The sequence below is a fragment of the Pelodiscus sinensis genome, chromosome 1, assembly GCF_049634645.1.
Source record: "Pelodiscus sinensis isolate JC-2024 chromosome 1, ASM4963464v1, whole genome shotgun sequence".
NCBI classification, from domain to species: domain Eukaryota; kingdom Metazoa; phylum Chordata; order Testudines; family Trionychidae; genus Pelodiscus; species Pelodiscus sinensis.
In genome coordinates, this window is record NC_134711.1 from 329,233,859 (window position 1) to 329,244,001 (window position 10,143).

The window sequence follows — 10,143 nt, forward strand, 5'->3', positions numbered from 1 at the left end:
ACATGCAGCCCCTGAGCCTGAGGTTCCCCACCCTTGTTATAGGCCAAAGAAAATAAAAGCTCTTCAGAGCATAAGTAACTTCTAGAATTTGTGTGAAAGTTGCCATCCCTACCATAAAACAAAATGGTTCCCTTCCAGCAAGGAGTGGGAGAAGAGAGGTGGAAATGCTCCAGTGAATGATGGGGCAGTGGAAGAGAAGAGCAAGTGATAGGGGTGGAGCCTTGATGGGAAGGGAAGGAAGGAAATCAGGAGACCTTGACACAAAGATGGGGAAAGGTGCAGAATTCAGGGGTCCAGTTCCCAGGAATGAGAAAGGTGACAACCCCGTGACTTCTACATAGACCAATTCCCCAGCCTGTCATGAGAACACAGGGAAGGACTTAATGTCTTTTTGAGTGTCCAATAAATGATTCAGGGAAGGGGCCCAGCACCATGTCAGCAGCCACTTCTGCATGCAGCTTGCACTGACAACCAGAGTCCCAGGAGAAAAATTTAGGTCTGTTTAGGAGTAAAGAGATGGAGCAGCCTTTGCCAGATTTGTTTGGTCCTCACCCCATAGATAATGGGGTTTAGCATCGGGGGCACCAGGACATACACATTGGCAAAGAGAATGTGGAAATGCAGGGGCACATTGTGACCAAACCGATGTGTGATGAAGGAGAAGAGACCTGGGATGTAAAAGACTAAGATGACACACAGATGGGAACCACAGGTCCCAAAAGTCTTGAGCCGGGCCTCCCTTGTGGGGAGTCTGAAGATGGCCCTGAGGATCTGAATATAGGACATAGGGATAAGAAATACATCTGTACCGATCACAGAGAATGCCACAAAAAGCTCATAGTAACTACTGACACGGACATCAGCACAGGCCAGCTTCACCACTGCGATGTGCTCACAGTAAGAATGCAGGACAGTGTTGGTTCTACAATATGGCCACTGACGTGCAAGGAGGGGATACGGCAACACAAGTATTGCACCGCGCAGCGCTATGGCTAAGCCCATCTTGGCCACCGTGGGGTTTGTCAGCATGGTGCAATGTCTCAGGGGATCACAGATGGCCACAAAGCGATCGAAAGCCATGGCCACTAAAATCCCAGATGCCATCATTGCGAAGCAGTGAATGAAGTACATTTGTGTTAGGCAGGCACTGAAATCGATCTCTATGGAACCGAACCAGAAGATTCTCAGCATTTTGGGCAGGATGGACGTTGACAGGACCAGATCACTGACAGCTAGCATGCAGAGGAAATAGTACATGGGTCCATGCAGGCTCGACTCCATCTTCACGATGATGAGGATGGTGAAGTTCCCCAAGATGGATATCATGTACATGGTGCAGAAGGGGATGGAGATCCAGAGATGGGATCCCTCCAGTCCAGGAATGCCCAGCAGGATGAAGGTGGAGGGGTTGGTGAAGTCAGTGGTGTTGGAATCTGACATGGAGTAGGAGAGATGGTGTCCAACTCTGAGGCAGAAGAGTATCACCTGCATACACCGTACATTCCCATACTTTTTTTATCTGAACATGGTATTGGGTAATAATCGCAGTACAAATGCCTGGATGGAGAGAGAATGCTAATATAAGACATAGCGTGCATTACTGGGGGTTGTTCTCATGGGGTATGTCTACACTACCACCCTAGTTTGAACTAGGGTGATTAATGTAGGCAACCGAAGTTGCAAATGACGCTTGGAATTTGAATTTCCTGGGCTTCATTTGCATCTGGCCGGGTGCCGCCATTTTTAAATCCCCGCTAGTTCAGACTCCGTGCCCGTGGCTATACGCGGCACGGACTAGGCTTCCTATTCTGAACTACCGGTACACCTCGTTCCACCCATGGTGAAGAGGATGGGAGGTTCCTCTCAGACTGACATTTCATTATTCAGAAAATATATTATGAACCACTGACCTACTCATGCCAATTCAATGTTTGTAGGGGTATCCTACTGTGAGACACCTGCAGAGGCACCAGCAAGAGGCACAAGTGTTGTTACTATCTATGACTATTTGATAATGCAATTAAAATGAGACTAGAGAGTCACTGCTATAGAGAGTTTCTTAAATTAAAGGAGATTGCCTATCTCCTAAGACTGGAAGGGATCTTGAAAGGTCATCAAGTCCAGTCCCCTGTCTTCACAGCAGGACCAAGTACCACCCCTGACAAATTTTTGCCCCAAATCCCTAAATGGTCTCTGCAAGTATTGAACTCACAAGCCTAGGTTTAGCAGGCCAATGCACAAACCACTGAGCTATCCCTCCCCCCAGTTGTGCAAAATGTGAGTGCAATGAGAACAAGAAAGACACAAACAATCAAAAAAACCAAAACAAAGAAAAAAACAAACAAAAAAAACCCCCAGCAACAACAACAACAAAACCCAAAACCCAAGACTTTTCCAGGATATTTGCTGGAGAAAACATCCCAACCAGAAGACAACTAAGGAAGAGGACCTTGGTGTCATGGATAGCTTCTAGTTGCTCTAGATGTGCTCTCAGTTTTGATCAACCTGGCCTGGTCTGCACTATATGGGAAGACTGAAGTAAGAGATGCAACTTACATGAGATACGTAATGGATGTAGCTAAAGTTGTTGTATCTTAAATCCCTTACTCCTTGTGTAGAATAGGAGTATTAGCACAGATGGGGGTGCCCTTTGAGTTTGATCTAGCTGGTCTATGCTACATCTGCTAAATCAAAATCCTCAAGACTGACCACAGCAGTATCACCCTTCCACATAATGTAGACATCCCCCCCCCACTCTCTAGCAAGGATATAACATTATAAAGAGGGTTTCCCAGACATCTACGATAAAGGGAAATGCAAGTTGCTATGTAGAAACAGACTGAAAAGTCTGGGGCTGTTCAGACGAAGAAGGGGACATATGATAGAGGAGAGAAAAAATAAAAAATCAAAACTATTTATATTGAAATGGACAATCAGATAAGAAGAAACACAAAGAGGAAGGAGCAACAAAGAAGGACCCCTGATTCAAACGGAGAAGGTCGGCCAATCCGCTAGTTATCCAAGGTGTTTGTGCAAGAGTGCAAGAACCTGGGAAACAAACAGGAAAAATTAGAAGCCTTGGCACAGTCAAAGAGCTATGAGGTGATTGGAATAACTGAGACTTGGTGGGATGATGCATGACTGGAGCGCTGTCATGGAAGGGTATAAACTGTTCAGGAAGAACAGGAGGGGGAGAAAAGGAGGAGGAGTTGCACTGTATGTCAGAGAGCAATATGGTTGCTCAGAGCTCCAGTGTCTAGCGGGAGAAAAGCCTGTTGAGAGTATTCGAGTTAAGTTTAGAGGTGGAAGCAACGGGGGGGATGTTGTGGCTGGTGTCTGCTACAGACCGCTGGATCAGGTGGATGAGTTAGACGAGGCTTTCTTCAGACAACTAAGGGTGTGTCTAGACTACCTAGTTTTGTCGACAAAAGTGGACTTTTGTCGACAAAACTATACCAGCGTCTACACTACCGCTGAGTTCTGTCGACATAACGTCGACAGAACTCAGCAGTTTTGTCAACGCTGGTATACCTCATTTTACGAGGCATAACACCTTCTGTCGACAGAACTCTGTCGACAGAAGGTTTTATTGCCTGTAACGTTGTGTCCAGACTACGGAGTTCTATCGACAAAGCAGCTTGCCTTGTCAACAGAACTCAATGTGTCTGGACGCTCTTTGTCGACGGAAGTTTTGTCGACAGTATCTGTCGACAAAACTTCCGTCGACAAAACGCGGTAGTCTAGACGTACCCTAAGAGAAGCTTCCACATCACAGGCCCTGGTTCTCATGGGGGACTTTAACCGCCCTGACATCTGTTGGTAGACCAATACAGCAGTACACAGACAATCCAGGAATTTTTTGGAGAATGTTGGGTATAACTTCTTGGTACAAGTGCTGAAGGAACCGATCAGGGGCCATGCACAGCTTGACCTGCTGCTCACAAACAGGGAGAAACTAGTAGGGGAAGTAGAGGTGGATGACAACCTGGAAAGCAGTGATCATGAGATGGTTGAGTTCAGGATCCTGATCAAAGGAAGAAAGGAGAGCAGCAAAATACACAACCTGGAGTTCCGAAAAGCAGACTTTGACTCCCTCAGAGAACTGATGGGCAAGATCCTCTGGCATGCTAACATGAAGGGGAAAGGAGTCCAGGAGAGCTGGCAGTATTTAGATTCCACAGCGATTATCCACAGTGGATGGTACTGGCTAGAAACCCGTTTCAGTTGCAAAGAGAAGGTAGCCATTAAGTGGGCAAAAAGCAATATATAATGAGGAAAAGGGGGAAAGAAATATAAATTAGAAGTTATGAAAATTGATAATAGACAGGAAAGACAAATGCGTGCAGTTTGCTGCAAGTTTGCTGCAGTGGGGTTGCTCATGGGAGGAGGGATTTTTTGGCTGGGGCATGCTGTCCGGGACAAACCACAACAGTATGGTTGACGTTACATTACAGTCTGAGACAGCACCTTGCCACAAGGGGCCTTATTAAGTGTCTGAGGTCTGTGCATTAGGCAGGAGATACTTTCCGCATTTCACCGAGTTTCAAGACTCCATATGGGTACAGCTACACAGCTTCACTATTTTGAAATAATGCCCATTATCCCCAAATAGCATGCAGTGTGTCTCAACAGCAAGTACATTATTTCAAAATACGTTTGAAATAACTGACTTGTTATTCCGACATCCCATAAACCTCATTGCACAAGGATTAAGGGATTCATGGAATAGCGCTCTATTTCGAAATGACCGTTGTTTGGCCAGTGCCAAATTTTCAAATAGGCTATCCTGAAATAAGCTACAAAATTTGTGTAGCTCAAATTGCTTATTTTCAGCTACATGCTACTGTGTAGATGTTCCCTATAACTGACATCTGGATACCGAATGTGCCCCCTTCTCCTCTGCTCCCAACGCTGGTTTCCTGGACTTTCCCCAGAGAGATTTACAACACTGCCTTTAAGCCAGACGGTTATGCTTTCGTGTGTACTGGCTTTTGGTACTGCTCATCCTCTCCGGCTACAGAGTTGCCCGCTCACTGAGGCTACGTCTAGACTCCGTCCCTCTGTCGACAGAGGGATGCAAATCAAGCACGTGGAAATTGCTAATGAAGCTGGGATTTAAATATTTTGTGCCTCATTAGCATAAACAGAGTTTTTTCGAAAAAAAACCCTGTCAGTCTAAACGCGGATCTGTTGAAAATAAATCCTTTTTTGAAAGATCCTGTAAACCTCATTTTTTGAGGAATACAGGATCTTTTGAAAAAGGGTTTATTTTTGACAGATCTGTGTCTAGACTGCCGTTTTTTTGGGATTTTTTTTCGAAAAAATTCCACTTAGAAAAAAAGCGGCGACCATGTTTAGGCTAATGAGGTGTGGGATATTTAAATCCCTGCTTCATCAGTAATTTCAACATACCTAATCTACATCTCTCTGTTAAGAGAGAGATGTAGTCTAGACACACCCTGCGGGTATGTCTACACTAGCCCCGTAATTTGAACTAGGGAGGCTAATGTAGGCATTCGGACTTGCAAATGAAGCCCGGGATTTAAATATCCCAGGCTTTATGTGCATGTTCCCATCCGGTCACAATTTTTAAATGCTACACGTGGCAGTTAAACGGTAATTCGAACTAAGTCCTTAGTTCGAATTACCTGTTACTCCTCCTGGAATGAGGTATAACAGGTACTTCAAACTAAGGACTTAGTTCAAATTACTGTTTAACTGCCACGTGTAGCCAAGGGCAGTTAGTCCGGACCAGTGGCATTTAAAAATGGTGACCGGACGGGAACATGCAAATAAAGCCCAGGATATTTAAATTCTGGGCTTCATTTGCAAGTTCCAATGCCTACATTAGCCTCTGTAGTTTGAACTAGGGGGCTCGTGTAGACATACCCTCAGGGTGTGTCTAGACTACACCTCTCTGTTGACAGAGAGATGCAGATTAGACAAGCTGAAATTACTGATGAAGCAGTGATTTAAATATCCCACACCTGAGGGTGCGTCTAGACTGGCAAGATGAATCCTGACCCAGAGGTTGCTTGACTAGATCCTGAAGACCTTCCTAAACCCTCAGCAGGAATCTGCTTTTGCGCAAAAACTTGCCAGCAGTCTACACTGGCTGCTTGAATTTGTGCAAGAGCACTGACTTTGTAACGTACAAAATCAGTGCTTTTTGCGCAAATACTTTCACGCTCCCGCTCGTGAAAAAGCCCTCTTGCATAAGAATACTTGCACAAAAGGGCCAGTGTAGACAGGGAAGAACTGTTTTGTGCAAAAACACCCCAATGGCTAAAATGGCGATCGGGGCTTTCTTCCGCAAAATCGCATCTAGACTGGCCATGGATGCTTTTGCGTAAAAGCACTTTTTGCTCAAAAGCATCTGTGCCAATCTAGATGCTCTTTTGCGGAAATACTTTAAACGGGAAATCTTTTCCGTTAAAAATATTTCCGCAAAATCATGCCAGTGTAGACACAGCCTCCGAGAGCAGCTCCGTCTCCCTCCCTGTAAAGTTTTGTTACCATAAATGTTCTCAACCCATAATCCTGTGAGCTTGAAATTCCAGCATCTCACCTGCAAGCTCTTTTTGGCTCACCTGTCCTAAAAAGGCCACGAGGTGACTCCAGATAAAGTCACTGGAGGCTCACAGCCAGTGTAAATCAGGGCATTGATTTAAGTCTCCATGTGTGCACTGAGGATGAACTCCTGCCTTTGATCTTCATGGGACTAGATTCACTCTTCTTGTGCTGCTTTCACTCCTGGCTGTGAAAATCCTGGCTTCAGGTCTTCCTATGAAGCAATTGTCATTAGGTGTGTCCCACCTAAGGCTAGTCTTCTAATGTACGTAAAGAGCATGCTGAAACCTTCAGTGTATGTGGGGTTCTGAGACTGCGTATGAAATATGGGGATTTCAAAACACTGTGGCTTTGACTTTGCTCTCAGAGAAGTTGGTGTCAATCTACTGTGACCCAGTGTGGACAAGAATGTGAGACCAGAGCCTGGCCAATGTGTGTCCCATTCATGTTGTGAAATCTCTCATACCATAGAGACCCGCTGTGAAGGTTTTCGCTGCACTTCTAAACAGGGCAGTGAATTTTCTGAATTGAAAAACTTGAATGAACCACAGAAAGAGCCACTCTGCCCCAAGAAATAAGCCACTGGGACACACCTAAGGACAAAGTGACAGATGAGAAATTGATATAAAAAATCCAAATATTTGTCTCAACTATTTCCAATGCATTTGTAGTTACAAATTTACCAAGGAATTCCCTTTTGAGTTCCTGACAATACTGAACATTTCATGTTGCTGTGCTGATGAACCCTGACCCAGACGTTTCTTGACTAGACCCTGAATCCCCTTCCTAAACCCTCAGCAGGGATCTGAATGCAGAAAGAGACAACTCACCATAAACCTGCTCCGTAGAGAGGGAAATATTCTTCCTGCAACAGGAAGGCAGAGCCCTGAGACTCAGCATGTGCTCTTATAGAACTGACACTCGCCGTGCGGGACAAACACCTTTATGGTGCCCCTGAACAGTCCCTGTTGAATGTAGGCTTGTCCAGGATGACCAGCCAATTCCCTTGTCTGCATCAGCAGGGAAAGGACAGAAATTAGACTCTGGAGAACAACAGCTTGAGAGCCTCCCCGGGATTAAAAAAATAATTTGCCAATACCAGGAGCTTAGCCCGTTGGGGGAAAGTGAGTCTTTTACACGGTTCATACCAGGAATTAGAAGGTGGCTTTTGTCTCTGAGTGCAATGTCCTGGCCATCTGCACCATGGGTGGGGATTTTCAATTGCCCATGGCAGATGGCGCCTGCATACTGCCCACGCTGTTGTAAGAGACAATTTATTAGCCTCTGAAATTGACTGACACTCTGTACAGGCCAAATGATGTGATCCTGAGTAGAGGGAAGCTGGAGGGCGGGGGGCAGACGTTCTTCTCCTCAGATTTAAGCCACTTTGTTATGTGCATGGTACGCCAGGGTCCATTCAGAAGTGGAAATAGATCTGGCAGCTCAGAGCTGATCTGAGAGTTCACTCCCCCTCAGCATCAGGAAAGTTGGGGACTCAGTTGAGGGATGTTTGCAAGTGGCAGTGATGAGGCTTGTCCAGGCAAGAACACTAAAGGAAAGGTCCGCGAGATGGCCCTGGACACGCAATCACAAAGAATGGTTTAATTTCAGCAGCCCTGCCCACCTGGCTATGAACTGCCCCCCACAGTCTCAAGTACTGCCCACTTGTTCATGCACTCCCTGTCCCCTGGACCTCTGACCCTCACTGCACCCCGCCTGTGCATATACACCCCAATCCCTGCCCCATAGGTGTTAGTATTGCACAACTGAATGTCTATATCTGCTCCCTTCCCTTCTGCACTCAGCGGTGGCAACTTCTCCATGGAAGTCCTTCACCCCCACTGCGTCTAGCCCTGCCACATTATAACACTCTCACTCCCGTGCCGGAGCTCATCATAAAACGTCACAGAAATGTCTCCTCAGAGGAGCTTACGCCCAGTTTCTCCATGTAACAGGAAAAGGGGGTGGGGATTGGGCTGAGCTGTATTTCTGGGAGTGGAGGGAAGCCCAGCAGCAGCTCAGCCTGAAGAGACAGGGCTGTGGAGACGAAAAAGAGCAATTCTGAGTAACCCTTCCTCAAAGTGCTATAAAACTTTAATGCATCACAGCTCGTTAAAACCTGGACACCCCTTCCTGGGACTGTCTCTCTGCCTTGCCCATTTCTGATGTTGCCATGAGGCAGGGGCATGACTGCTCCCAGAGGGGTGGGAGATGGGGAATCTAGTTGAGTTTGGGACCTGTTACATTACAGTCTGAGGCACAGCCCTGCCCCAGGAGGCCTGATTACACCTCTTTGGTCTGAGAATCGGGCATGATGACCCTTTTGTATTCCTCCCTGTTTCAGAACTCTATGATCTAGATACATGTGTGCACGCGCGCACACACACACACACACAGAACACGCACACAGAGCGTTTCTGGACCTCTCCCAGTACGAGTCACAACACAGGCCTGTTCCCTCTTAGCCAGAAACAGGCTGTTGTTTGTAATGCCTTTGGGTGGTTCTCGTCCTCTCAAGACTGAGAATGGATGTTTTCTGTCGTATTAGCCCTGTTCTTTCCAGATTCTGTGAGCTGGGCCTGGTTCTTGTCCAGAGCTTAACTTTGCTTTAGAGCTGCAAACTTTTGATTATTTTAGCCCATGTTTTAGGCCTCAGGACTTGTGTGACGTAGTGGTGGTACCTGGCTGGTTTCTATGCTGCTGGCTCTGGGGTAACCCCCACTGGCTGCTGTGGGTACTACGACCCAGCAAAACAGGATGAGTCACTATGCAAAGGGATCTCTCAACCAGTATGGCCAGACACCCCCCATGGAGAGGAACAAAGGAAGGTGGATGCTGCCCTGGCTGGGGGGCAGGTCTGGAAGAGGGTTAGTCAGTTGCTGGCTGAGAGCATGGAGGAGACAGCCTAGGGAAAGGGGCTGGAGTTTAGGGGCCCAGTCTCCCCCATCTCAAGGGGGCCTGAGGCATCCTAGACCAGTTCTGTGACCAGATTACATCTGTGCTGTGCTGTATCCTGGAGAGGCAATAAACTTCCTCTATTACACCGGCTGGTGCAGTCTGTTTGTGCTATTTCGGGGTGCAGGAGACGGGGGAACCCCAACGCGCTGTCACAACTTGTATTAGGGCTCTGTCTAAGTCATCAATTCCCAGTCCTTCCTAATACAGTCCCCCCACTATTTGTCTTTTTACAAGAAGGATGCTTCTCCGTCATCCTAGAACAGGGTAGTGCACGGACTGAACATGACCCAGTAGGCTAAACACTACTGCTCTGATTGTCTTAGAAAGGCCAGCTGATGGCATATGTGGTGGTAGAGGCTGATTGGTGACACTGAAGGAGCACAGGTGATGGTGAGAGAGGGGGAATGTAGCAATGGGAGAGCAGTGTTTGGTGAAGGAGGGATAGGTATTGAGTGAGATGAATTTCTCAGACTGTGAACTTCCAGTTATGAGCTCAGACAAAGTGGGAGAAAGCACCCTGTGATGAACAAACAGAAATTCTTTATCCTTCTTCTTACACAGGTATAAAGTTAGTGGCCACAGGTGATCACCTTCTGCAGGTGTTTGCCCACTTTC

The 10,143-nt window shown here is 46.7% G+C and overlaps 1 protein-coding gene across 1 annotated transcript; it reads right to left on the reverse strand.

The window, feature by feature from the left end:
* Positions 1-492: 492 nt before the first annotated feature.
* LOC102452060 (olfactory receptor 52R1-like) lies at positions 493-1,491 on the reverse strand. Its single transcript, XM_006119765.3, has one exon. The coding sequence runs from the start codon at positions 1,489-1,491 to the stop codon at positions 493-495; it is 999 nt and encodes a 332-aa protein (XP_006119827.3).
* Positions 1,492-10,143: the final 8,652 nt, after the last annotated feature.